At 51.8% G+C, this 26,520-nt stretch overlaps 3 protein-coding genes and 1 long non-coding RNA gene across 7 annotated transcripts in view; 3 read left to right on the top strand and 1 right to left on the bottom strand.

Moving 5' to 3' along the window:
• Window positions 1-1,184, bottom strand: part of OGDH (oxoglutarate dehydrogenase) — a 71,755-nt gene extending 70,571 nt beyond the window's left edge. For both annotated transcript variants that reach the window (XM_044919972.1, XM_021703754.2), the window contains exon 1: window positions 546-1,184. The gene's annotated coding sequence lies outside the window, so the exon portion shown is untranslated. The remainder of the gene's footprint in view (window positions 1-545) is intronic.
• A 3,189-nt stretch (window positions 1,185-4,373) lies between these two features.
• Window positions 4,374-5,907, top strand: LOC110592676. Its single transcript, XR_002481119.2, has 3 exons — window positions 4,374-4,404; window positions 4,492-4,595; window positions 5,727-5,907. It is a non-coding gene; the product is annotated as an uncharacterized LOC110592676 (long non-coding RNA).
• Window positions 5,908-16,523: 10,616 nt separating this feature from the next.
• On the top strand, window positions 16,524-18,958 carry TMED4 (transmembrane p24 trafficking protein 4). The gene is made up of 5 exons (XM_021703695.1): window positions 16,524-16,693; window positions 16,813-16,913; window positions 17,063-17,188; window positions 17,421-17,567; window positions 17,938-18,958. Exons 1-5 carry the CDS (start codon window positions 16,567-16,569, stop codon window positions 18,085-18,087), a joined length of 651 nt encoding a protein of 216 aa, XP_021559370.1. The 5' UTR covers window positions 16,524-16,566; the 3' UTR covers window positions 18,088-18,958.
• Window positions 18,959-20,970: 2,012 nt separating this feature from the next.
• DDX56 (DEAD-box helicase 56) overlaps window positions 20,971-26,520 on the top strand; it is a 7,359-nt gene continuing 1,809 nt past the window's right edge. The window contains exons 1-12 of one of the 3 annotated variants that reach the window (XM_021703697.1): window positions 20,971-21,187; window positions 21,273-21,434; window positions 21,903-22,063; window positions 22,211-22,381; window positions 22,460-22,550; window positions 23,241-23,485; window positions 23,786-23,905; window positions 24,492-24,605; window positions 24,690-24,784; window positions 25,693-25,766; window positions 25,896-25,985; window positions 26,262-26,367. In XM_021703697.1, coding sequence (XP_021559372.1) covers window positions 21,128-21,187; window positions 21,273-21,434; window positions 21,903-22,063; window positions 22,211-22,381; window positions 22,460-22,550; window positions 23,241-23,485; window positions 23,786-23,905; window positions 24,492-24,605; window positions 24,690-24,784; window positions 25,693-25,766; window positions 25,896-25,985; window positions 26,262-26,367 — 1,489 coding nt within the window. In that variant the 5' untranslated portion in view covers window positions 20,971-21,127. Of the gene's footprint in view, window positions 21,188-21,272; window positions 21,435-21,902; window positions 22,064-22,210; window positions 22,382-22,459; window positions 22,551-23,240; window positions 23,486-23,785; window positions 23,906-24,491; window positions 24,606-24,689; window positions 24,785-24,905; window positions 25,212-25,692; window positions 25,767-25,895; window positions 25,986-26,261; window positions 26,368-26,520 lie in introns of those variants that run through there. The other 2 variants (XM_044920075.1, XM_021703698.1) reach the window with 2 other exon arrangements.

Below are 26,520 nucleotides of genomic sequence, written 5' to 3'. Positions count from 1 at the left end.
CTGAGTCCACGGGGTGCTGCGGGTGGTCCGCACAAGGGCGTCTCCCCAGGCGCGCAGCCAGGACAGGCGCGGGAGCAGCACGGCCTACGGCCCACAGTCCGCAGCCGCTCCAACAAGAGCGCGCCGCCCTTCCGACCCGCTCAGGACAGCGCCGGGCGGCTCCCTCGTGACGCCTCCTCGACCTTGGGGGTCACCCGGGCCGCGGCGCCCGTTCCCTCACATCCGCCCTGCGGCCCGCCCCACGCCCGCCACAGCCAATGGCGCGCCGCTGCGCGCCCCCCGCGTCGCCCGCGCGCGCCCGCACCCGCCAATCTCCGCCCGTCAGGCGGCGCTCGCCGCGCCATTGGCTGTCACGCCCGTTCGTCAGGCCCCGTCCCGCCCACCTCCCTCCGTCAGCCCTGCTCCATCCGGCTTCACTCCCTGTCACCGCGGCGCCAGCGACAACGAGGACGCGGCGCCCTCGCCCTCTGCCGCAACCCCCGCCTCCTGCCCGAGGGCTCGGGTCTTACCGCACCGGGCCAGGCCCGGCGGCAGCGCGCACTTACCTGTCCCCGGCTCAGCTCCACCCGAAGGAGGCGCCGACACCCCACTCCGGGGCACCAAACTCTTGACCCCGCCCCGGCGTGTGGCGTCAGCACGCAGCCCCGCCCCTGGAGAAGGCCGCCCCGCCGCGTGGGCGTGGCCTGGCGTCATAGAGCCGCGCCGGCGTTGCGGCGGGGGGTGCCGGTGGTCTGCGGTGGGCGGGGTGGGCCGGCGTTCTGCACGTGGCGCGTGGTGTCGCCCGGCGGGGGCTCCGCGGGCTGGATCCGCGTGGCCGGAGCGGAAGTAGCTGGTCGGACGGGAGGCCTCAGCAAATGGCGGGTGCGTGTGGAGGCCGTCGTGGACCCCAGGGCGTCCCACGGGCGGCGGGGCCGCGAGCGGGAGCTGGACGCTGCCCTACGCGCCCCGACTGCGCGGGGCCGCCGCTTCCCTGAGGAAGGAAGAGGCCTGTGCGAGGACACCTGGGCGGCCGTGGGGAGGACCCGTGGGGACAGTGGGCGCCGCTGGGTGGGTCTGCGGCTGTTCCCTCTCCGCGGCCCCTTGTTGACCGGCCGCCGGGCGGGCAGTCGCGGAGCTGGAACCGGAGCTGCTCCGGCTTCCGGATGCGCGACCGCTTATCTGTGATGCTCCTGGCGAGTGCTGGTTCCCTGTTCACAGCGACGATAAAAGTTTTGTTCTGCAGTAGACGATTGCGCTTAAAGGCTGTGAGAGCTGGATGTTAGGGTGGGAAGGTGGCGTGCAGGTGACCGACCTCCCGGAAACGCTGGGCCATGCCGCCTTCTTTTCCTTGAATGTCCCCGACGTCTTGAAGACAAGGACTGTGTCCTGTGACACAGCGTAGGTGGTGGGTGACCAGGGGCAGCCAGCTGACGATGATAGTTCCATAAAGGATACAAATATCTGAATCTGGGTTGGAATTCAGGGCGAGGACTATGCTACCCACTCGTGGATGTGATACAGACTTAGAGCAGTGTTTAGAAGGGAAGGGCAAAGTAGGGCGTGGGGGGGGGTTGTTTTTTGTTTGTTTTGAACAGGAGTATAAGTGCTCATGAGAGCAAGTTGGACAGGTGTGTGGGATAAGGATCTGGAGGCTGGGAGAAGGTAAAGGAACCAGGGAGCAAACTTCAGTATGCTTTTATCCTCTCTATCTCTTTTTTTTAAGAATTTATTTATTGGTGGGGGGGTGCCAAGGGAGAGAGAATCCTAAGCCAACTCCAGGATGAGTGCAGGGCTAGATCCCAGGACCCTGAGATCACGACCTGAGCCAAAATCAAGAGTCAGACTCTTAACTAACTGAGCCACCCAGGCGCCCCATTATCCTCTCATTTTTTAAATAAATTGTGGTAAAATATACGTAAGGGAAATATGCTGTCATTTTATTTTATTTATTTATTTTTGAAGATTTTATCTATTTGACAGAGAGAGCACAAGTAGGCAGAGCGGCAGGCAGAGGGAGAGGGAGAAGCAGGCTTCTCACTGCCCAGAGAGCCCGATTTGGGGCTTGATCCCAGGACCCTGGGATCATGACCTGAGCTGAAGACATGCTTAACGACTGAGCCACCCAGGCGCCCCTAAAATGCTGTCATTTTAAAGTGTACATTGAGTAACATTGATTACATTCACAATATTGTGCAACCATCACCCTTCTATTTCTGAAACTTCTTCACGGCTCCCAACAGAAACTCTGTACCCTTTCAATAATAACTTCCCATTCTTCGAGTTCCCTTCCCCTCTCCTCCCTTGGTAACCTCTACTACACCTTCTGTCACTGTAAATTGAGGACTCTAGGTACCTCATAGAAGTGAAATCATACCGTATTTGTTCTTTTGGCCTTGCTTAGTTCACTGAGCATAATGTTTTCAAGGTTCATCCACGTTGGAGCAGGTGTCAGGATTCCCTTCCTTTTTATGAGCGGATTATAGTCCATCATGTGGCCATACTGCACCTTGTCTGTCCCTTCCTCTTTGGATTGTCTCCACATTTTGGCTCCCGTGACTAGCGCTGCAGTGACCAGTGGCTTACAAGCAACTGTGGAGCGCAGTATGTGTTTATAATCATATTGTGAGTGTACCCAGGAGTGGAATCGGTGGGTCAGTGGTAACTACGCTAGGTATTCCGCAGCAGCCGCATCATTTTACGTTCCCACCAGCAATACACGAAGCTTTCAACTTCTTTACATTCTGATGAGTATTTATTTCCTTTTTAAAATTTTACTATATGTGTGAGGTATTCTCATCATTGTATTGATCTGCATTCCCCTAATGACCAGTGATGAACATCTTCCCATGTGCTCATTGGCTATTTGTATATCTTTGTTGGAGAAAAGTCTGTTGGAGACTTTCCCTGTTTTTTGTTTTTAAAGATTTTATTTATTTGACAGAGAGAGACACAGTGAGAGAGGGAACACAAGCAAGGGGAGTGGGAGAGGGAGAAGCAGGCTCCTGGCTGAGTGGGGAGCCCGATGTTGGGCTCGATCCCAGGACCCTGGGACCATGACCTGAGCCGAAGGCAGACGCTTAATGACTGAGCCACCCAGGCGCCCCAAGACTTTCCCTGATTTTGAATTGGGTTGTTGGTTCATTGTTTAGTTGGTGGATTCCTTTATGTATTCTAGGTTATAATTCCTCATCAGATCTATGATTTACACATATTTTCTCCCATTCCATAGGTTGTCTTCATTTTATTAATAATGTTCTTTGATGAACAAAAACTTAATTTTGAAGAAGTCCATTCTGTTTGTTCTTACTTTCTCCTGTCACAGCTAAGAACCCGTTGCCAAATCCACGATCATGAAGGTTTACTCTCATGTTTCTTCTGAGCATGTTATAGTTTTAGCTTTTTTTTTTTTTAAAGATTTTATTTATTTATTTGACAGAGAAAGACACCGCGAGAGAGGGAACACAAATGGGGAGTGGGAGAGGGAGAAGCAGACTCCCTGCCGAGCAGGGAGCCCGATGCGGGACTCGATCCCGGGACTCCAGGATCATGACCTGAGCCGAAGGCAATCGCTTAACCAACTGAGCCACCCAGGCGCCCATAGTTTTAGCTTTTTACAGAACTGGATGAGTATCTTTTTTTTTAATTGAAGTACACTTGAGTTACAGTGTAGCATTAATTTCAGGTGTACATCATAGTAATTTAATATTTTTATACACTAAGAAATTATCCCCACGGGGCACCTGGGTGGCTCAGTTAAGCATCTGTCTTTGGCTCATGATTCCAGGGTCCTAACTATTGGGTCTTCCAGTCCAAGGATATCTTGCCATTTAGTTCTGTCTTCTTTAATTTTCTTTAGCATTATTTTTACTTTTCAGTGTACTAGCCTTGTACCTTGGTTAAAGTTATTACTAGCGTGTTTGTTTTGAGAAGCATCTGTAGGTGGAATTGCTCTCTCTCTTTTTTTTTTTAATGATTTTATTTATTTGACCGAGAGAGAGACAGCGGGAGAGGGAACACAAGCGGGGGAGTGGGAGAGGGCGAAGCAGAATTCCCGCCGAGCAGGGAGTCCAGTGTGGGACTCGATCCCAGGACCCTGGGATCATGACCTGAGCCAAAGGCAGATGCTTAACGACTGAGCCACCCAGGCGCCCCTGGATTGCTCTCAATTTCCTTTCCTGATTGTTCATTCCTGGTATATTGATTTTTGTGTACTGATATTATGCCCTGCAACTTCACTGAATTCATTTTTTTTAAGATTTTATTTATTTATTTGACAGAGAGAGGGAGAGCACAAGCAGGGGTCCCTGCTGAGTAAGGAGCCCGATGTGGGGCTTGATCCCAGGACCCTGAGATCATGACCTGAGCCAAAGGCAGACGCTTAACCAACTGAGCCACCCAGGTGCCCCCGCTGAATTCATTTATCAGGTCTGGTAACTTTCTCTTGGATTCTTGAGAATTTTTTCCATATATAGGATCATGTCACGTGTGAATATAGTTTTTCTTCCTTTCCAGTTTGGATGCCTTCAGTTTCTTGTCTAATTGATCTGGTCGGAACATCCGGGACAATCTTGAATGGCAGTGGTGGACATGGGCCTCCTTGTCTTGTTCCTGATAGTGTGAGTCCCTAAGGAATTTGGAAGCAAGGTTTCCAGGACCTTGAGGGGCTAGCTATTGTTGGGAAGAGGTCATTTATTACCATCTAACAAACCCTAGTCATGAGACCCTTCAGATGTAGATCGGTGGGCCATATGCTTGGGAGATGATTGCCAACATGTATCTTGGGTTTAGAGATAAAGGAAGTTTCCAAAGGAATTTTTATATGTTAAAGTAGACTTACAGGATCCTGGGGGTTGGACCTAAGATTGCCTTTTGCCCTTAGCAAAGTGTCAACATCGGGGCAGTTGAGTCCCTAGAGAAAAGGTCACTTTGCCTGTTTCAAGGACTTGTCAGTGGACTGTAGGTAATAAGGAAATTTAATAATTTTTCTTCTGCCTTTGTTTCCCACATCAATTCTAGCACACCGAGGCCCAGGGGCAGTCACACACCTTCTGTAGTATTGTGCACCTCTAGTCCTTTCTTCTCAGCTCAGTTTTTAAGTACATTTCCCCCACTTTTGTTTCTTATCTTGTTTGGAAGTGTTTGGAAGAAGCCAGTTGTTCCATATTCTGGATTTGCCTTCTTGTTTCCTCACCATGTCCTAGAACTTCCGAATTTTCTGTGAACTGCAAGATGGAACAAAAGACCTGATTGATTTATTTATTTATTTAGCTATTTTATTTATTTATTTGACAGAGAGAGAGTGAGGTGGCACAGGTGGGTTAGCCTTGCAGCCCCCGGGCCTTTGGAGCTGCTGAAGTGGCCATGGAAACCAGGCAAACCTGATGAGGGGGAGGAAATGTCCTCCTCCCTGTGGATCACGAGGCGGCCCTGGAGGCCTGGGACAGCGGGGATTGGCTCTATTCCTTAACTCAAAGGATCAAAACACATTGTCTTCCAAGGATGAGTGACCACGAGAGCTCGTAAACAAGCTAACGTCAATAGGTTAAAATTTCCAGGTCATAGAGTTCCCAATTATAGTTGTTATGCATTTCCATTGTACTCTTTGGTACTTGTTGATCAGGTTCTGTTGTTGAGTATGATTAATTATCTGATTTCTTCTGCTATAAAAATATGGGAAAAATAAACTGCAGCATGCAGTTGCAAGTGCTGCCTTTGCTCTGCATCCCCTGTGTCCTGGTTTCTTGTAGACCCCTACCCAGGGACCCCAACGCACTAGACGTTGACAAGTGGCGCCCGAACAGGGACCCTGAAGTTCGCTCAGGAGGGGTGAGTATTTCTAATACTGGTAAGCATCAATATTACAGGGTTATGGGACAAGGAATTTCTACTCCTTATGTTCGAATGCTGAAGCATTCACTCGCTGTTTATGGTGTTACTGTAGCTTCTTCTGATATAGAAATGTGTTTGAAGGTGGTTCGTGAATGGAATCCCTGGTTCCCGGAAGCAGGAACCTTAGATATGGAATGTTGGCAGCGCGTTAGACATAATATAGAGAAGGCTATGAGGCAGGGAGAAAAAATCCCTGTACGATTTTGGTCTATTTGGTCAATGATTTTTACGGTGCTCCGAGCAATGGAGAACGATAGGACTGTGGAGGACTTCCCTAAAGAAATTACTCCGGCTATACAAAATCTTCCTTTAGACTCTGACGAGAAAAAGGAGGTAGAGAAGGACGCTTTCAAATTTACATCTTCCCGAGAGCCTAGTGAATGTAATGAGAATTCTAATGTTAAAATAGAAACAAAAGATATGATTCCTCTAAAAATTGAGGATATTGGGAAAATTTTCCAACAAATTATGTCCTTCTCGGAGAAATCCAAACAAGATCAAACACAACCATCGGCGCAGCCGATATCTATCAGACCAAAATTGTCTTTAAAAAATCCTTTCTTGGGCGCCTGGGTGGCTCAGTTGGTTAAGCGACTGCCTTCGGCTCAGGTCATGATCCTGGAGTCCCGGGATCGAGTCCCGCATCGGGCTCCCTGCTCGGCGGGGAGCCTGCTTCTCCCTCTGACCCTCCCCCCCCCCATGTGCTCTCTGTCTCTCTCATTCTCTCTGTCTCAAATAAATAAATAAAAATCTTTAAAAAAAATAAAAATAAAAAATCCTTTCTTTTCTGCTGTGCTAGCTGAGCTTGATGGAATAAAGGATCATGATACTTTAGAGGAAGATATTAATGCTTTTGCCCTCCCTGTAATCAGGCCTCCTCCTGTGCAGGGAGTGGCTCAAGCGCCATATTATGATGGTATAAACATAGAAGATGTAACTCGTTTAAAAAAGGCAGTGACATTATATGGGCCACAGTCGCATTATGTTAAAGAGTTATTGGCTGGTATGGCCCAACATTATAATACTTTTACTCCTGAGGATTGGAGAATAATATGTAGAGCTCTACTACGAGAGCCAGAATACCTGCAATGGCAGATGTGGTTTTCTGAGCTTTGCTTAGAACAAGCCCATAAAAACGCTCTTAGCGCCAATCCTAGAATTCAAGCTATTTCATATCAGATGTTGGCAGGAATAGAGCAATATGCTGATGTTGCAGCACAAGCTAACACCCCAGAGGAAATACATGATCAATTACGAGAAATTAGTTTAGAAGCCTGGGAACGGATCCGACCAACAGGAGAACATTATGGGTCCTGGACCAAGGTTATACAGAAAACTAATGAACCTTATGTCGAGTTTTTATCTCGGTTAAAATTAACTATAGAAAGAACTGTAGCTGGAGAAGAAGCCAGACTGCAATTGTTAAAGTTATTAGCTTATGAAAATGCTAATGATGATTGTAAACGGGCCTTACTCCCCGTAAAGGAAACTGGTGATATTAATGCCTTCTTGAGAGTATATAAAGATATAACATCAGAGAACAGGAAGCTACAAATGTTTGCTGAAACTATGGCCACTACCTGGCGTTCTTTGCAAACTCAACCCCCAGGTAATATGAAGTGTTATGGTTGTGGAAAGGTAGGACATTTAAAAAGAAATTGTAAAGAAAAAAAAGGCAGAAAAAGATCGTGGGCCTGGAATTTGCCCCAAATGTAAGAGAGGAAAGCATTGGGCTAGAGAATGTCGCACAAAAATAAATACTAATTTTGCAGGAAAACAACAGGGAAACTTAATTGCGGGCCCTACCCCAGGCCCAGGACAAATGAACAGGGGAAACCCACCATATTCTCCCTTGAACCAGCCACCCAACACAGCGCCACAGTGGACATACCAGCTATAAAAGCTTTTACCTTGATCGGGGGTGATCGGCCTCAAAAAATACCCACCGGAATTTATGGACCCTTACCAATGGGAACTTTCGCTCTCCTAACGGGAAGGTCTAGCTTAAATGCTAGGGGAATTACAGTTCACTTAGGCATTGTAGATGCTGATTATACCGGAGAAATTCAGATTCTTATGTCTTCTGTAGTGGACATCACATTTGAAGTTGGTGACAAAATAGCTCAATTAATATTGCTACCTTTTATTCCTGTTGGAGAATCCAATAATTTAAAGCAAGGTGGATTCGGTAGCACAGATAAGAAAAATGTTTTCTGGTCAACTCAAATTACACAGATGCAACCTTTGATAAAGGTGCGATTAAACTCCAAAGAAATTACGGTATTAATTGATACTGGATCAGATATAACTATTATTAAAACTGCAGATTGGTCTAATAAGGTCCCTTATAGTATAATACCCTGCCAAATTAAGGGGGTTGGTAAAGCTCCTGTTCAAAGTATTGGTCTAGCTTCTCAATTTGTAACATTCACTTCGGAGGATGGTCAGGTGGCTGTCTTGAAACCTTATATTTTAGATGTTCCTTTAAACATTTTGGGCCATGATGTTTTAGAACAATGGGGAGCTCATTTAGAGTTTTAATTGTAGATGGAGCCTATAAAAATTTTATGGAAATTGGATGACCCTTTATGGATTGAACAATGGCCTCTAACAAAAGAAAAACTTGCTGCTGCTCACCAATTGATTCAAGAACAATTATGTAAGCGGCACATTGAACCTTCCACTTCTCCGTGGAATTCACCTATTTTTGTAATAAAAAAGGCTTCAGGTAAATGGCGTCTTCTCACCGATTTACATGGAGTAAATAACTCCATGTTCCCCATGGGGGCCCTCCAACCCGGCTTGCCTTCACCCGCAGCATTGCCCCAAAATTGGCATACTATGGTTATTGATTTACAAGACTGCTTTTTCACTATTCCTGTTCATCAGGATGATAGAAAACGCTTTGCTTTTTCACTTCCTTCAATTAACAGACAGGCCCCTTATCAGAGATTTCAATGGAAAGTTTTGCCTCAAGGTATGATGAATTCTCCTACTATATGCCAACTTTATGTTGATACTGCTTTACGCCCTGTGCGTCAGCATTGGCCCCAAGTGTATATATCTCATTATATGGATGATATCTTATTTGCCAGTCCAGATCAGGATGACTTAAATAAAATTTTAAAATCCCTACCTGAATACCTTACCCCATTTGGACTAGTTATTGCACCCGAAAAGATTCAAACTGGAAATGTTGTTAATTATTTAGGATATGTTATAGAAAGAAATACAATCAGACCTCAAAAAATGTCTCTTTGCAAAGATAAATTAAATACTTTAAATGATTTCCAAAAACTTTTGGGAGATATCAATTGGCTACGGCCCACATTGGGAATCCCTACTTATCAATTACATAATTTATTTGAAATATTACAGGGGGACTCGAATATAAATAGCCCTAGACAACTTACTGCTAAAGCTAAGGCAAAATTATAATTAGTGGAGGAAAAAATTAAATCTGGATTTTTAACTCGGATTGATCCCTCTTTACCATTAAAATTATATATTTTACATACCTGTCAATACCTAACTGCTATATTAGACCAAAATAATATGCCTATTGAATGGGTTTTTACTAAGCATCGTTTTTCTAAAAATATTACCCCATATGGTGTTCAAATAGCATATTTAATAGAGCAAGCTCATGATCGAGCCGTTATTATAACAGGTAATGATGTTATGGATATTGTCATTCCTATTTCTAAGGATCAATTCTCATTTCTTTTACACACTCTAGAAGAACTACAAATTGCCCTTGCTGGATTCACTGGTCAAATTAGTTATCACTTTCCCAAAAGTAAATTATGGGACTATTTTCGTAAACAAAATTTTGTAGTTCAAAATATAATTAGTAATCAGCCTTTGCCTGCTGCACCAACTGTCTTTACTGACGGGTCAAAAACAAAGAGTGCTTATTGGACTTCCAATAAATATTGGGTTCAAATTACGGACTTTAAGTCAGTCCAACAGAATGAATTATTTGCCATAGCCCAAGTTTTAATGGATTTTCCTATGGATGTTAATATTCTTGCTGATTCAGCCTATGCTGTTGAAGTACTAAAAAATATTAGCACTGCTGTAGTTTACTCCCCCAAAACTACACTACTTACTATCTTTCTTTCATTGCAAAAACTTTTGCAAGCCAGAAATGCGTCTATCTATGTGACTCATATTCGTTCTCATACTAATCTCCCCGGTGCCTTAACGTATGGTAATGCCCAAGTTGATGCTTTGGTCTCTTTTGCATCTGCTGAAGAAGAACATGAATTATTACATACTAATGCCGGCAGACTTCATATTCAATATAAAATCCCTTTTCGCCATGCAAAAAATATTATTAAGCAATGTCCTGTCTGCAGGCCTTTACACCTAAGATCAGTAAAAGCTGGTGTTAACCCTCGAAGATTATATCCTAACGAATTATGGCAAATGGATGTAACCCATGTTGCACAATTTGGCCGGCTTTCTTATGTCCATGTAGTAATTGATACTTACTCTCACTTCATATGGGCCACAGCCCAAAGTGGAGAGACAACCAATCATGTAATTAATCATTTATTAGAAACCTTTGCGGTAATGGGATTACCTAGTATAATTAAAACTGATAATGGCCCTGCTTATACTAGTAACAAATTCAAGTCCTTTTGTGAACAATATAACATTATTCATAAAACAGGCATAGAATATAACCCACAAGGACAAACAATCGTTGAACGAGCAAATGGCACGTTAAAATTACAAATTAAAAAATTAAAACGGAGGAAAGGGAATCCTCTTTTAGCCTTTACACAATCTAACGCACGATCTATCCTAAATCAGGCCTTGTTTACCTTGAATTTCTTAAATCTCCCACAAGGAGATATTTTGTCCAGAGCAGAAAAACATTTTATTGAAGGAGAAACCACCTCCTCCCTGTTAAAAGAGGCTATATGGTATAAACCAGCTGCCGACGCCGAATAGCAACCAGGATTGTTACTTTATAGAGGAAAGGGTTATGCTTATGTTTCTACAGAGGATGGACAAACATGCTCCTGGATCCCTGCCCGGTGGCTCCAACCGCGGACCAATTCGGACGGTGCCGTACGGACGAAAGGATCGCGCTCCAAGTTTTGATTTTCCAGTACAAGCTATGGCACAACTGAGTCTGAGTCCTTGTCGCCATCGTCATAAAATCATTCCAAACTGAGGACGCTGCGACTTTGGCAGATATATTTCTTAAAAATTTAGATAAGCATTTAGAAGGGCTAGACCCAAAGGGAATTATACAGAGTCTGGGACATACTGCTGGGGGCATTGGCCTTATCTTGCTTGTTGTAGTTATTTGTTTTATTCTCTTATATTTTTGTCATCTTCGACCTACCCAGAGCTCTTTCGCCACCCTATGGAAGGCTATGTTGTTACAACAAAAGAAAAAAGAGGGAATTGAGGTGGCACAGGTAGGTTAGCCTTGCAGCCCCCGGGCCTTTGGAGCTGCTGAAGTGGCCATGGAAACCAGGCAAACCTGATGAGGGGGAGGAAATGTCCTCCTCCCTGTGGATCACGAGGCGGCCCTGGAGGCCTGGGACAGCGGGGATTGGCTCTATTCCTTAACTCAAAGGATCAAAACACATTGTCTTCCAAGGATGAGTGACCACGAGAGCTCGTAAACAAGCTAACGTCAATAGGTTAAAATTTCCAGGTCATAGAGTTCCCAATTATAGTTGTTATGCGTTTCCATTGTACTCTTTGGTACTTGTTGATCAGGTTCTGTTGTTGAGTATGATTAATTATCTGATTTCTTCTGCTATAAAAATATGGGAAAAATAAACTGCAGCATGCAGTTGCAAGTGCTGCCTTTGCTCTGCATCCCCTGTGTCCTGGTTTCTTGTAGACCCCTACCCAGGGACCCCAACGCACTAGACGTTGACAAGAGAGCACAAGCAGGGGGAACAGCAGGAAGAGGGAGAGGGAGAAGCAGGCTCCCTGCTGAGTAAGGAGCCCGATGTGGGGCTTGATCCCAGGACCCCGGGATCATGACCTGAGCCGAAGGCAGACGCTTAACCAACTGAGCCACCCAGGTGCCCCCAAAAGACCTGATGTAGATTGAACATTACTTACATCAGTGATTTGATCCTTTGATCCATTGATGACCCTATTATTGTACAGTGATCATCTGCTGCCTGGACAGGATCAGAATTTTAAAATCTGAGTTAGATCAAGTCATTCCTCACTCAGAATCCCCTAAGGGGTTCTCACTCGTTTGCCAAGGTCCTTAAAGTGGCCTAACAGGCCCACCCAATTCTCCCATCCCCAGTTAGGACCTCATCTCCTCCTACTTCCCTCCCATGCTTGTGCCTCCTGCTACACTGGCCTCCTTGATGTTCAACTCACGCCAGCCTTGGGGCTCTTGCTCTTTCTTCAGGGAGGCACGTAACCTGCCCCCCAGGACCTCTCTCACACAGCACCCTCTCGGTGAGCCTTCTTTGGCCAGTCCACCGTACCCCACCGCGCCTCTAATCAGACACTCCCTATATTGGTCTCCATAACAAATTACTACACATATGGTGGATTGAAGCAACAGAAATGTATTGTCTTACAATTCTAGAGAACAGAAGTCCAAAATCAAGATGTCAGCTGAGTTGTGCTTCCTCCAGAGACTCTAGGAGAGGTTTGCTTGCTTGTCTCCCAGTTTCTGGTGGCTCCAGGCATTCCTTGGCTTGTGACTGCATCCCTTCCAATGTCTACCTCTGTGATCACATGGCTGAGTCTTTTTATCTGCGCCTCTCTTTACTAAGTGTACAGTTCAGTGACAGTTACCTTGTGGAACAGATTTCCAGAACTTGTTTCATCTTCCAAGTCTGAAACTCTGTATCCATTAGTCAACTCCCCATCCTCCCCTCCCCCAGCACCATTCTACTCTCTGTCTCTACTAGTTTGACTACTTCAGATTCCCTCTTACAAGTGGAATCATGCAGTATTTGTCTTTTGTGACAGGCTTATTTTGCTTAGCATACCGTCCTCAGGGCTCATGCATGCTGTGGCACACTGCAGGATTTCCTTCCTTTTCAAGGCTGAATGATATTCCATGGTGTGTATGTACCACTTACGATCTCTTGTCTGTTCATCCATTGATGGACATTTGGGCTGCTTCTACTCTTGGCCACTGTGAATGGTGCTCCTGTGAGCGTGGGTATGCAAGTGTCTTTTCAAGGTCGTGTCTCCAGTACTTTTAGAGATACATTCGGCAGTAGGGTTGTTGGGTCACATGGTAGTTCTAGTTTTAATTTCTTGAGGTACCTCCATGTTATTTTCCATAGTGGTTGCACCATTTATGATGCCACCCACAGTTCACAAGGTTCTGATTTCTCCACATCCTCACCAATCCTGCTTTCTATTTGGTTTTTATAGCAGCCATTCTGTGGGTGTGTGGGTGTCTCCATGTCTCTTATGAAGACACTGGTCACTGGATTTAGGGCCCAGGATAATCCAGGATTATCACATCAGATCCTTAATTACATTTGGAAAGACTCCAAAGCAGGTCACATTCACAGGTTCCAGGGATTTCAATATTGATGATACCTCTTTGGCGGGGACACCATTCAACCCAATACATTCCCTAACCTCTTCCCTGCTTCATTTTTCTCCTTGACACCTGTCTGCCTCTGGCATGCTATAGAGGATGTATTGAAGGGTGATAATCAAAATAAATCCACGAGGACAAGGATTTTTGTTTTGTTCACCATTGTGTCCCCAGGGTTTAGAACACTGGCACAGTGGCTGCTCATAGATACTGGTTGAATGAAGGGACAGCTGGCTTAGGTAAATGTTGGCAGTAATTGCCCACCACCTTTGAGGGGAAAAGTTTTGGGGCCTGGGTATTTAGATTACCTAACGTAGGTTTTCTACTGTGGGTAATGCAATCTCTTTAAGATTACCCATCAGGACAAATTTTAGGGTCTTGAAAAAAAAATTACAACATTAGAAATATAAATACCATTTGTCACTAAAGTGAATCAAGATTCCTTGGATAAACAGCAAATTTTAAAAAAATTTTATTAGAGCTCAGAGAGAGAGGGAGCACGAGCAGGGGGAAGGGCAGAGGGAGAAGCAGACTCCCCACTGAGCAAGGAGTCCGATGGGAGGCCCGATCCCAGGCCCCTGGGATCATGACCTGAGCCAAAGGCAGACGCCCAACCGACTGAGCCACCTAGGCGCCCCTAAACGGCAGATTTTGTGTGTAGGGCGGGCAAGGGTACAAAATGGAAAGCAAGGAAGCCACTAAAGACTGAGTTGTGTTAAAAGGGCAGAGAACTTGGGACATCTTCTGAGACAATCTGAACATTAAAAGGGGTAATGATTGTAATGTACGCAGTCACAATTAGTTTCACTGCAAATCCTCCCTGGTTGTGGATCTAACGGTTTACAGGATACAGCAGTGACAAATACACGTGAAATGACATGTTAAGCTACAACCCACCCAGTCCAGAACGTGGAGGATTCTACTGGTCCAGTGATCCAGGTGCTTCAGTAAGAAATGGCACATCATCAACAACAAAGAGATTTAGGAGCTGTGTCCCTGAATGCAGTGACTTTACCTTGTTTGGACCCTGATTAAGCAATCTCAAGTGTTTTTTTGAGGCAATGGTGGGGAGGGGGGACTGAACATATACTAAGTATTAGATGACATTAAAGAGTTGTTTAATTTTTTTGGATGTGATAATGGTATTTTTAAAAGTCCTTGTCTGTTAGAGATATACACTCAAGTATTTATAGGTGAAATGATGTATGTCCAAAAAAATACACTGATATACTTCAGGGAAAACACACCAAAAGAAATGAGACAGGCAAAACACTGATTTTTGTTGAAGGCAGGTGATGAGTATATCAGAGTTCATTGTAACTATTCCCTCTTTATGTGTGTTTGGAAATTCTCTTTATAAAAAATTTAAAACGAAGTTTTCAACCATGCTCAGCTGTGACTCTATGCCCAATAACAATGTTCTGGCTTGGTGTTCATCTTCCTCTGTCCCAGAGAAGGGGGTGCTGTAACTAGGAGAGGCCAACATGCCCGGTCACCCTACTTATTCTTTTCCTCACACTCTCCCTCCATTTTCTTAGCCCAGATTTTCAGTCTCATTTTGCACCACATGTTCAACGCAATTGCGGGGGGGGGGGGGGGGGCTGGAACAGCACACAGGTGGTCAGTTAACCCAAGCCTGTCCTCCAGATTGGAACTGAGGTCAGACTGCAGAAGGTGGCCAGATTGCTTATTGTCATTCCATTAGACATAAGTGAGTTAAATGCCCATATTTAAAAATCAGGGAGTTTCAGGCCAAACCCCAATTTCCAGCTTCTGAAGAAGAGAGCTTTAAACAGAGGCACCGGGTCCTCACACAGAACTGCTGCTGAGGAAGCTTGCCTTTCAAACGACTTTCTTTGATCCCCAGGATATTTGTGTTGGCTCAGAACCAGCACTTACAGGATAGACAGCAGCATACACACCAACCAGGCCCAGAGCACCCAGAGCGCTGCTACAGGGTTTCTCTGCAAGGACAGCTCTCAGCAGAGGCGCGCTGAGCCCCCCGTGCACTTCTCAGGGACCCCCAGGTCCTCAGCCTTCACCCAGGGCACAAAGAGCAGTCCAGTCTGACAGGTTGGCAGAAAACCGCGGGGCCTTCGGGGACAGAACGAGGCTGACGCGTCGCCACGCCTCATCCTGCAGAGTCTAGTAAACTTGAGGAAGAAACCCTTTTCTCATTAGCCGTCGTGCCACGCCCTCCGCATCTCCTTTATGATCAGCAGGGTCGCTAACGCTGGCCCCCACCCCCCCGCCCCCAGTGAGTGCCTCCCACGCAAGGGTCAGGAAACCCCAGCACAACCGCAGGGTCACAAGTCACGCCTGGCCGTCACCACTCCCGAGTCCACGCCACCAGCTCGGGCCGCCCCCGCCCCGCTTTCCGCGCGGGACCCCTGCTTTCGAGGCTCCTTCCCCAGTGCTGGACCTCACGTCCCCACGCCCCTTCCCCTACGCGGGACCCCACGTCCCTTCCCCTAACACGGGACCCCTCCTCTCCGCCCTGTCCCCCGCGCTGGACCCCACGCCCCCATGTTCCTTCCCCTGTGGGAGACGCCTCGTCCCCGCGCCCCTTCCCCCGCCTAGTACACCCCCGCCCCCACGCTCCTTCCCCCGCGCGGGACCCCACTCCCAGTCCCCCGCCTGGGACCCCTCGTCCTCACGCTCCTTCCCCAATGCTGGATTCCTCGTCCCCAAGCTCCTTCCCCCGCCTGGGACCCCTCGTCCCCACGCCCCGTCTCCAGTGCCAGACCCCCGCCAAGTCCCGCCCGCGGAGAAGCGGGTCGGGAACGAATCGACACATGCGCACTGCGAGCCCGGCCGCGCAGCCTCTCCTGGACGCGGGGCGCAGGCTTGCGCATGCGCGCAGGGCGGAGGACGCGCGTAGGTAGGTGTCGGAGTAAGTATCGTCCCCCGGATGGCTGGAAGGAGATCCGGACGTCCCCCGCATGCGCACTCTCCTCCCGGCCAGGCTGCTTGGCCCGGAAGACCGGCGGATTGAGAAGGACGCAGGGCGGGAGTCACAGCGCATGCGCGCTCTTCGCTCGGCTCTGCTGCGTCGCCTGGACTGGGGCGCATGCGCGCGCATGCGCGACGGGCCGAGGGCGCGCGTTGTCAGGTGTCGGGGCGGGTGGCGGCGGGCGATGGGACGACCGGCGCTGCTGCTGCTTGCGCTGTGCGCAGCCGGCGCCCGGGGACTCTACTTCCACATCGGCGAGACCGAGAAGCGGTGCTTCATCGAGGAGATCCCCGACGAGACCATGGTCATCGGTCAGGCGGGGCGAGGGAGGACGGGGCCCTGTGTGTCCCCCAGACGCGGCCACGGCGCCCCGCGGAGTGTGGGAGCCGGCCGGAGCAGGCGGGTCGTGACGGCACTGTCTGCTCCGCAGGGAACTACCGCACCCAGATGTGGGACAAGCAGAAGGAGGTCTTCCTGCCTTCGACCCCCGGCCTGGGCATGCATGTGGAGGTGAAGGACCCGGAAGGCAAGGTAGGGCCCCGCTGGTCGTGCTCGGGCTGTGGCACGGGCGGTCTGCAGCCTCCACCAGGCCACGCTTCCCCGGAGCTCTCTGGGCCGTGCAGGGCTCAGAGGCCAGGGCTGCGTGCAGGTGGGGGTTGTCACGGGGTGTCCCGTTGCAGGTGGTGCTGTCCCGGCAGTACGGCTCCGACGGCCGCTTCACCTTCACCTCCCACACGCCCGGTGACCATCAGATCTGCCTGCACTCCAACTCCACCAGGATGGCTCTCTTTGCTGGCGGCAGACTGGTAAGAGGATTGCCTCCTCGGCCACAGCTCAGAATCTCTCCCCTGATTCCGCGGAGTTTTGAGTTAATGGCCACCGTCCTTTGGGACACTTTGGGACACAGTCACAATCAGAGAGACGGTGTTGCATTTCTGTCCCACAGCCAGGGACGGGAGTAGGTTCCCCAGCCTGGAACAGAGAGTCGGAGGGTTTCTGACCTTAGGGCTTTGGGGCACCACCCCTGTGTCTTTCTAGCGCGTGCACCTGGACATCCAGGTTGGGGAGCATGCCAACAACTACCCCGAGATTGCTGCCAAGGACAAACTGACCGAGCTCCAGCTCCGAGCCCGCCAGCTGCTTGATCAGGTGGAACAGATCCAGAAGGAGCAGGATTACCAGAGGGTAAGCATGCATCTGACTGTTCTCGGATGTGGCAGTTGACCTTTGTGCCTGCTACGCCCACTGGAAGTTTCTGTTTGGGGCCTTTCCCGATTGGGAGCTCAGCTGTTCAGAGAACGGGGTGGAGAGTGTCTGTCTACACGGCCGTTTCCAAGCTTTGTAGACGGAAGTGAAGAGAGCACAGCTCCCGACCTAGCAGAGATGCTTGTGGAGGGGCAGCACACACTCTCCTGGGGCACTCCCGGTGGAATCCGAGGCAGTGTCTCAGAAGGCATTTGGTCCTGAAGGCGGATTTCTCGCAGGAGGGGGCGGCCTCACAACAGCTGGGACCGTTTGTCCTGCACGTTTAATTCTGGCCCGTTGTCTCACGCAGTATCGCGAAGAGCGCTTCCGTCTTACCAGCGAGAGCACCAACCAGAGGGTCCTGTGGTGGTCAATTGCTCAGACGGTCATCCTCATCCTCACTGGTATCTGGCAGATGCGTCACCTCAAAAGCTTCTTTGAGGCCAAGAAGCTGGTGTAGTATCCTCTCCGTATGATCCCTCCCCATCACCTCAATTATCTGGTACTTTCCCCACCCACTACCTTATCCATCTGGATTTTGAGGGAAAAAAATGAAAAAAGAATACAAGCCACATTGGTTCCATGGCAACAAAGCACTCACATCAGCCACTCGCTCACACTGGTTCTCAAGGACCCAGGACATTGGTCTGAGTTTTCAAAGGTCTGTTTTGGGGTTTGTGCAGAGTTGAAACTGACCTGGGACAAAGTCTTGCTTCTTTCACCTCCGGTGATTCCCCTCTATCCTGTCACAAAAAGAGCAAGTGAAAAAAACCTCTGCTATTCCTTTAATTTCTCTCGTTCTGTCTATTTAGGCAGTAGGTGGCTGAAATGCCCACCAGGGAGTCCCTGCCTCACTGTTCCCTCGTTAGTCCTGGGTTTGGTCAGTGGCTTTGTGAATGTAAATAAGGGGCAGAGACTTCAGAGGATTGAAATGTTTTTCTATATATTAGAACTATTTTTTGATAAATTATATATATTTTACTTCCTAGTTGAAGTGTTCCTGCCTGTGTCTGAGTAGCTGAAAAGACCAGTGCGGCCTCGTCTGCAGTCTGTGTATCGTACATTTTCGCTAAGGGCCCCAGCAGCTCTCAGACACCAGGGGTGCTCTCCAGGCCTTCTGAGAGGGCCCAGCAGGGACTTCCCCGGGACACCTGGGATTTCCAGCCCCGCGGGCCCCAGGCTGAGGTAGTGGCGGAGCGAGCACAAGCAGGGCCCTCCTCCCCTCCCTCTTTTCTTCACTTTTATTTAAGCTGTGCTAAATGTTTTCTTCACAGGAACCACATTTGGTTCTTCATACAGATTTTTCCAGTGAAATAAAATGTGTTGTAGTAGCTGTGTTGAAAATGAACTAAGAGGTTGTGGGCGGAGGGGAGGCACAGAGGGCAGTGGAAGAAAGGCCCCTGGCCTTGCTGGCTGCCATGCTGACTGGCAGTGGGAGGGCGTCAGCAGGGGGGCTCCTGCTGCCAGGGTTTGGCCTGATGGGCATTCGTGGGTGCGGTGGCATGGCCACTCACAGAGGTCAGACACGTAGGCCCACCGGCCGGGAATCCCGTGAGGAGATGAAGTACCTGTTTCTCGGCCCCTAGAGTTACACTGAAGCATCTTAGTACGTTGCCCTTCTGCCCTTGTGTATTAAACTTGCCTGCTTTTGCCTGGAGGGCTCAGTCGGTGAAGCGTCTGCATTTGGCTCAGGTCATGATCCCAAGGTCCTGGGATGGAGCCCGCATCGGGCTCCCTGCTCAGCAGGAAGCCTGCTTATGCCCCCCTTCCCCAAGCTGGCTTGTGCGCTCTCTCTCTCAAAAGACTAGAAACAAAAAAAATTGCCTGCTCTTGGCTTTTTACTTCATGCTTTTATTTATTATACATATTTATTTAATATACACTACTTATTTGACCGACAGGGTGAAATCTTTTTCTTTACATCCTATACAGTTCATATATGTACCTATTTTTACTCATAAAAACACATGAAAGTTTGTTTTCTAGGCTTTGACATTTAATATTTTTAAAGTATTTTTTAAAATTAAGTGTTCCTCATATTTCTAATTCTGGGTGGTTGTATAACTGTCCAATGAGGTGAAATAACCATAAGTGACTATTCTCTGAAGTTTGAGTATTTAGGATGGTTTTCAGTTTTCTTAGGTTAGAATGAACCCAGGGAAAATGAGGTGGTCCTGGAACTGGTTAGCCGTGTGGGCCTCTGGCTTGAGGTTCCCGGGGACTATGGGACAGGTCTGGAAGGGAACCTGTCTCTGCTACTGTGGCTGTTCTTGGCTGTGGGAGGGCACGCAACCACGGCTGAGAGCCAGGGCAGCCTTCTTTGGTCTGTCCCGCTATAGACAGAATTGAGTGCATCTTGATTCTGCCAGTAGGTGGGTAAGTTCTGGGTTTCTCCTCTTGTCAAGGTTTGATGGGAAGGGGCGTTTGTCCCACTGATGGGGCAGGTAGAATATCATTGGCCAGAGGATGGGCCAGCGGGTGGCGGCTGCAGGGAGGATTTCCGTGCTGCTGTGTGACAATCACAGATACGTCATGGTCTAGGGAAGTTGTTTTTAGAAAGTTTGGCTACATTCAGGGAATTTTGATATTCCTCCCAATACTACCCTGCTTCTATTCTGAAATTCTTGCTTTCTTAGACTGTATGACATCGTTACCACAAAAACCGGAGGAGCGGCGGGGGGGGGGGGGGGGGGTGGTCGTGGTGAGGCCTGGTTTCCTAGCAAAAGGGAATGAAGGTTGCTATCGATTGACTTTAAAATGGAAAGATCATCTCGGATTAGGTGGGTGAGAACAGGGTCATCTCAAGGTTCATTAAAAGTGGAGGCAAAAGGTCGCCATGGTGAGACGTGAGGACTCCAGCCTCCGTCGCTGGCTCGGGGGAGGAAGGAAGTGGGCCATCGGGCAAAGGGCAAGGCAAGGAAGGAGTCACCCGTCTGGAGTCTCCAGAAGGGAGTGCAGCCTTGCCCACGTTCTGGTTTCAGCCCAGCGAGACCCCGCGAGACAACCGCACAACCACAGCATACATGCGTGCTGTTTTCTGCCCCTGGGTTTACGGGGACTGGCTGTGGCAGCGACAGGGAACCGAGAGTCCTCATTGTTCGCTAAGCTGTGCGGGTAACTGATGGGCACCCACAGGCCCGCCCGTGCCCCTGGACCCCGTGCTGGCTCCCCCCAGGGCCGCCCCCGCCGGGCACCCAGCTTCGGAGGGCACGGCAGGTGCCGGCCCAGCTCCTAGGGCGAGGCTGCTAAAGGAAGCGCGGACTGAAGGGAGAGCCGGGAGCCGCCCCGGGGCACGAGCAGCGGCGGCGGCCAGCGAGGGCACCTCCCGGAGACCCCGGGCCCTGCGCCCCGCGCAGCCGCGGAGCCCCGCCGGGACGCCGGAAGCCCAGGCTCCAGCACTTCCGGGAGGGGGCGGTGCCCGCGAAGCTGATTGGTGGTGGCGTCCCACGCGCCGTCGCGCTTCCTGCCGTGCGTGCGCGCTGTCCCCGGAGCGTCGCGGCATGGCGGACCCGGAGGCGTTGGGCTTCGAGCACATGGGTCTCGACCCCCGGCTCCTGCAGGTACCCGGGGGTGCTGAGCGGCCGGGCCGACGTGGCTGGGGGTGGCGGCGGGGCGGCGCGCTGAGCCGCGCGTCGTGTCTCCTAGGCCGTCGCCGACCTGGGCTGGTCACGACCCACGCTGATCCAGGAGAAGGCCATCCCGCTGGCGCTGGAGGGGAAGGACCTGCTGGCTCGGGCCCGCACGGGCTCGGGGAAGACGGCCGCCTATGCCATTCCCGTGCTGCAGCTGCTGCTCCACAGGAAGGCGGTGGGTCGCGGCGGCGGGGTGGGGGGACCGGGGCTCCCGCCGGCCTCGCACCCCGAAGGCCGGCCCGGGATGCCGCTGTGCTCAGCGCTCCGGGCTGGGGTTCGGGTCGCCTGGCTCCGGTGCGGCGCTGCTGTCATTCTTCTTGGCGTCTTCTCGAGCGCGTCCCTTTCTCTTCTTCGTGCTGTAAAAAGCGGGCAGGTCTCCCGGTTTTGTTTGTAGAATTAGCGCGAACGTCCAGCGCTCTAGGTGTTGGATTTTCAGTAACGTGCTAACCGCGGAGTTGTGTCTTTTGAGGGTCAGTGCCCGGGGAAAGAGCCCTCTGTTCTACCCTCTGTTCTGTTCTGGGGAGGGTGGCAGTCAGTGAGGGGTTGGTGGGAGGCCCCACCGTTCGGTCAGATTGTCGGGGGCCTTACGTGGCCCTGAGGACGCGGGCTGGCTGGCTGAAGTCTGTCATTTGTGCTCTTGCAGACAGGCCCTGCAGTAGAGCAGGCTGTGAGAGGTCTCGTCCTGGTGCCCACCAAGGAGCTGGCTCGGCAGGCCCGGTCCATGATCCAGCAGCTGGCTGCCTACTGCGCTCGAGACATCCGGGTGGCTAACGTCTCTGCTACCGAAGACTCAGCCTCTGAGCGGTGGGTGAGAGCCACGGGGCCGTAGAGTGAACCTGCACAGAGATGCAGGATTGGATTTGCTGGGTTTGTGTGCAGTAAACGGGGCCGCTCGGGGTGCGGTGTGAGTTGCTGCATACTCTCCGACACGGAGGTGTTGCCCACCTGCAGAGCTGTGCTGATGGAGAAGCCCGACATAGTCGTGGGGACCCCATCGCGCGTCTTGAACCACTTGCAGCAGAACAGTTTGGTCCTGCGAGACTCCCTGGAGCTGCTGGTGCTGGATGAGGCTGACCTTCTTTTCTCCTTTGGTTTCGAGGAAGAACTCAAAAGTCTGCTCTGGTAAGGAAGGGGAGTGTGCAGCTGTGACTAGACACTAGGGCCTGGAGCTGGAGGCTGACCGGCTCTGTTTTGTTCTAGTCACCTGCCCCGGATTTATCAGGCTTTTTTGATGTCGGCTACCTTTAACGAGGACGTCCAAGCACTCAAGGAGCTGGTACTCCATAATCCAGTAAGGGCGCTACGGAAGCATCGGGGCCCCTGATATGTAGCCCCCCTGGTTCTTTTTTTTTTTTTTTTAAGATTTTATTTATTTATTTGAGAGAGAGAGAACGAGAGACAGAGAGCAGGAGAGGGAGGAGGGTCAGAGGGAGAAACAGACTCCCCGCCGAGCAGGGAGCCCGATGCGGGACTCGATCCCGGGACTCCAGGATCATGACCTGAGCCGAAGGCAAACGCTCAACCATCTGAGCCACCCAGGCACCCGCCCCCCTGGTTCTGAGGCACTAGAAGCTGGTGGTCATCAAGACCCCCCCCATCCACCAGTCTGCAGTCGCTACATCATTGCAGATATCTGCTGGGCGTGGTTTAAACATGCTTCACCTAAAGGCTGAAGCAGGGACCCCCGAGAGTCAGAAAGGCTGCTTTGAGTGGCACGGCCAAAGCTCTTGTGTTCGTGAACTTGGCTCTCCTGATAGCTTGCTGCTGCGGGGCATTCCTCCTCACTTACCCTGTGTTTCTCTGTTCTGTGCCCCCAGCACGTTGTAACCGTACGTTCTCTGCGCAGCGTAACGGCTGGGGCACTTTGAGTTGTCACGTCACCCAGTGGGAGGGGACGTGGGGTGCCCTGGTTTGAGCCAGCAGCGTGCAGCGCCTTTTCTGTCTCCTCCTCTTTCCTGATCACAGGGCTCTTTCCCTGCAGGTGACTCTCAAGCTGCAGGAGTCCCAGCTGCCGGGGCCAGACCAGCTGCGGCAGTTCCAGGTAGTCTGTCAGACACAGGAAGATAAGTTCTTGCTGCTCTATGCCCTGCTCAAGCTGTCATTGATCCGCGGCAAGTCCTTGCTCTTTGTCAACACTCTGGAGAGGAGTTACCGGCTGCGCCTGTTCCTGGAGCAGTTCAGCATCCCCACCTGCGTGCTCAATGGAGAGCTCCCGCTGTGCTCCAGGTGCACCTGGCCTGACCCCTCGGCTGAGACATGGGAAGAGGAGACGCAGGGGGTGCTCCTGTGTCTTCAGTGGGCGGTGGAGGCCAGGCTGTGGGCTCGACCGATTCTCACTGGCTTTCTGTGTCATGGCTCTGAGATTTCTGCCGTTGCTTCGTCTTCAGCCGAGGAGCTGAGGCACGAAGGTTATGCAGGAGCAGAGCTAGAAAAGAGGGAAGAGTCAGGGTGACGGTTGTAATGATGTCGGGGGGGGAGCCTCCCACTGGCTCTGGGGGCTGAGCCTTCCTCTTTCTTGGGCTGTAGGTGCCACATCATTTCACAGTTCAACCAGGGCTTTTACGATTGCGTCATAGCGACCGACGCCGAAGTCCTGGGGGCCCCGGTCAAGGGCAAGCGTCGGGGCCGAGGATCCAAGGGGGACAGGTGAGTGCTGGTGTCTCCCTTCCCCAGTGCACTGCAGGGAGACTGTTTCTCAGTCTTTCGGAAGGTGGTGAAACCGGATGCCCAGAGCAAGGGGTCCAGCGTTGGGGCCTGGCTGCTGGTGGGGCCTCGTTTGGCTGCCAAAGTCTGGAGAAGAGCAAAGGGCGCGCGTGCACGTACCCTGAGGCAGCAGGAAGGACCAAACGTAGTGGGTTGTTGGGGGTCGTCCTACAAGGGGAGACGTGCAGCCTTGCTGGACACGCAGCTGTGACCCGTGAGGAGGAGGTTTCCGAAGCAATCGGGAGCCCCAGTCTCTGCCTGCCCAACAGGCTGTCTGGCTGGGGGTGGTTCTCAGGTTGTCCTTTGGTGCGGTGAGTTCCGTCCTTCCCCCGGCACTGAGGTCAGGGCGAGGGTTCGGCCACCCCTGCTACCTCAGCTTCTGAGATAGTTCTGATTTTAGGGTGTTCAACCTATTAGACTCCTCTGATCTTGTGGAAGGCTTTACTAAGTGATTTTGCTGACTAAATGGCTTGAGATCGCTGGCCTGGAGGAGGGGTGGTCAGTCTGATGTTGGGACGTCTACCCACAGGGCTTCTGATCCGGAGGCAGGCGTGGCCCGGGGCATAGACTTCCACCACGTGTCTGCTGTGCTCAACTTTGACCTGCCCCCCACCCCTGAGGCCTACATCCATCGAGCTGGCAGGTGGGAGAGCTGGGGCGTGGTGGGCAGGCACCAGGACCTCGGGCCCTGGGCCAGAGATTCAGGCTGGGCCGTCTGTTCCTGCAGGACGGCACGCGCCAACAACCCGGGCATGGTTTTGACCTTCGTGCTGCCCACTGAGCAGCCCCACCTGGGCACGATCGAGGAGCTGCTCAGCGGAGGTAAGAACCCCCGCGCTCTCCTCCCACAATGCCTTAGGCCCAGTGGTGGTGAGATAGCACCTCCCGCTCAGCCCCGCCCTGTGCCTTCTTCCTGCTCCATCCTCATCCCTGCCTCACGCAGAATCAGCGCTGCAGAGTCTGTCCTCAGCACACGTTGCCGTGGTGGGGGGCTCCGCCTGGGGCCCTGTGAGGAGAGAGCAAGCCGAGGTCCGGACTCGAGAGGCAGAAGGGCTAAGGAAGGGGAAGAGGTTTTGGGAGATGGGGATGGGGCTGGTGGTGTCTCCCAGGGACCCTGGGAGAGGGAGCCCAGTGGGGGGCAGGGGGGTCCTTCCCTGACTCCCCAGTTGGCAGGCCCAGGTCCGGGCGCCCGCTGGGCCTTCCAGAGGTGACGCTGAGGCAGTTGGCGCTGTTCCAGGGCTGTGGGCAGCGGCTGGCAGAGGAGGCATGGGTGGGGCTGCCCACCAGCCAGGAGGCTCCCCAAAGGGGCCTCAGTCCTGCTTGTGTTGGGGGTCCGGGAAGGACCCTGTGGGATCGTGCAGAAGAGGGACCGGGACGCTGCTTGGCGGGAGCGCGAGTGCTGCTGCTGCGCTGAGACGCCGGTTTGTCACGGATGTCGAGTGTCCAGAGTGGCCGTGGGGGAGGAGAGTGGGTAGGTGGGCGGGTTCTGAGGCTGCTGTGACGGGCACCCAGGGGACGACGGGCTGCCCAGCCGCAGCGTGTTGGAGCAGCTGTCCCGGGCTGCGCACGAGACCCGGCTGTTTCACCATACGTGCTCCTCGCAGGGAAGGTGTGGGCTGAGTGCTGGGCTGCTTCGCCCCAGGGAGGGCCTGCGGGGGCCTCTGAGCAGATGGCCTCCGGTAGACCCGCCCTGAACCTTCAGGGGACCCTCACTGCCGTGCTCTCCACAGAGAATGGGGCCCCCGTCCTGCTTCCCTATCAGTTCCGCATGGAGGAGATCGAGGGCTTCCGCTACCGCTGCCGGGTGAGTGGGATCTCATGGTTGGGGGTGGAGGAGTCCCCCTGGATCAGACCCCCGCCGCTGAGCACTCAGGCACAGGGAGGACAGGGCAGCGCCCCGCCCCCCATCCTGAGCTTTGGTGTCCATACCCAGGATGCCATGCGCTCAGTGACCAAACAGGCCATTCGAGAGGCGAGGCTGAAGGAGATCAAGGAGGAGCTTCTGCACTCAGAGAGGCTCAGGGTGAGGCTCAGCATCCGTGGCGGACGCAGAATCAGCGCTGCAGAGTCTGTCCTCAGCACACGTTGCCGTGGTGGGGGGCTCCGCCTGGGGCCCTGTGAGGAGAGCGTGTGGGGCGTGGCTGCCTCAGGAAGGGCAGTGTCCCACAGATGCGGCACCTGAGGGGCGGGGGAGACCAGAGCGGTGGCACCGCTGGGAGGGCACAGCACACCTGCCCAAGGGCCCCTGCAGAGCCACAGGAGGCAGACTGACCCTGCCGTGTGCCCGTCTCCCCCGCAGACGTACTTTGAAGACAACCCCCGGGACCTCCAGCTGCTGCGGCACGACCTGCCCTTGCACCCTGCCGTGGTGAAGCCTCACCTGGGCCACGTCCCTGACTACCTGGGTGAGCAGACGGGACCTCGGAGCCTGGGCGGTCTGCGTGCACACAAGCACACACGGACACGTCTGCTTGGATGTGTGGGTGTGCACCCCCGGGGTCCGTGGAGACAGGGACCCCCTCTGCTGGGGACACGTCTGCTTGGATGTGTGGGCGTGC

Source organism: Neomonachus schauinslandi, chromosome 12 (assembly GCF_002201575.2).
Source record: "Neomonachus schauinslandi chromosome 12, ASM220157v2, whole genome shotgun sequence".
NCBI classification, from domain to species: Eukaryota; Metazoa; Chordata; class Mammalia; order Carnivora; family Phocidae; genus Neomonachus; species Neomonachus schauinslandi.
Note: the sequence above shows the minus strand (reverse complement) of the source record. Positions and strands in the feature narration are given on the sequence as shown.

Bases quoted from the DNA above. Each gene is read 5' to 3' on its own strand.
- TMED4 (XM_021703695.1), top strand. From the start codon at position 16,567: ATGGGACGACCGGCGCTGCTGCTGCTTGCGCTGTGCGCAGCCGGCGCC. The intron at 16,914-17,062 runs GTAGGGCCCCGC...GTCCCGTTGCAG, and splicing joins TGAAGGACCCGGAAGGCAAG to GTGGTGCTGTCCCGGCAGTA. The intron at 17,568-17,937 runs GTAAGCATGCAT...TGTCTCACGCAG, and splicing joins AGGAGCAGGATTACCAGAGG to TATCGCGAAGAGCGCTTCCG.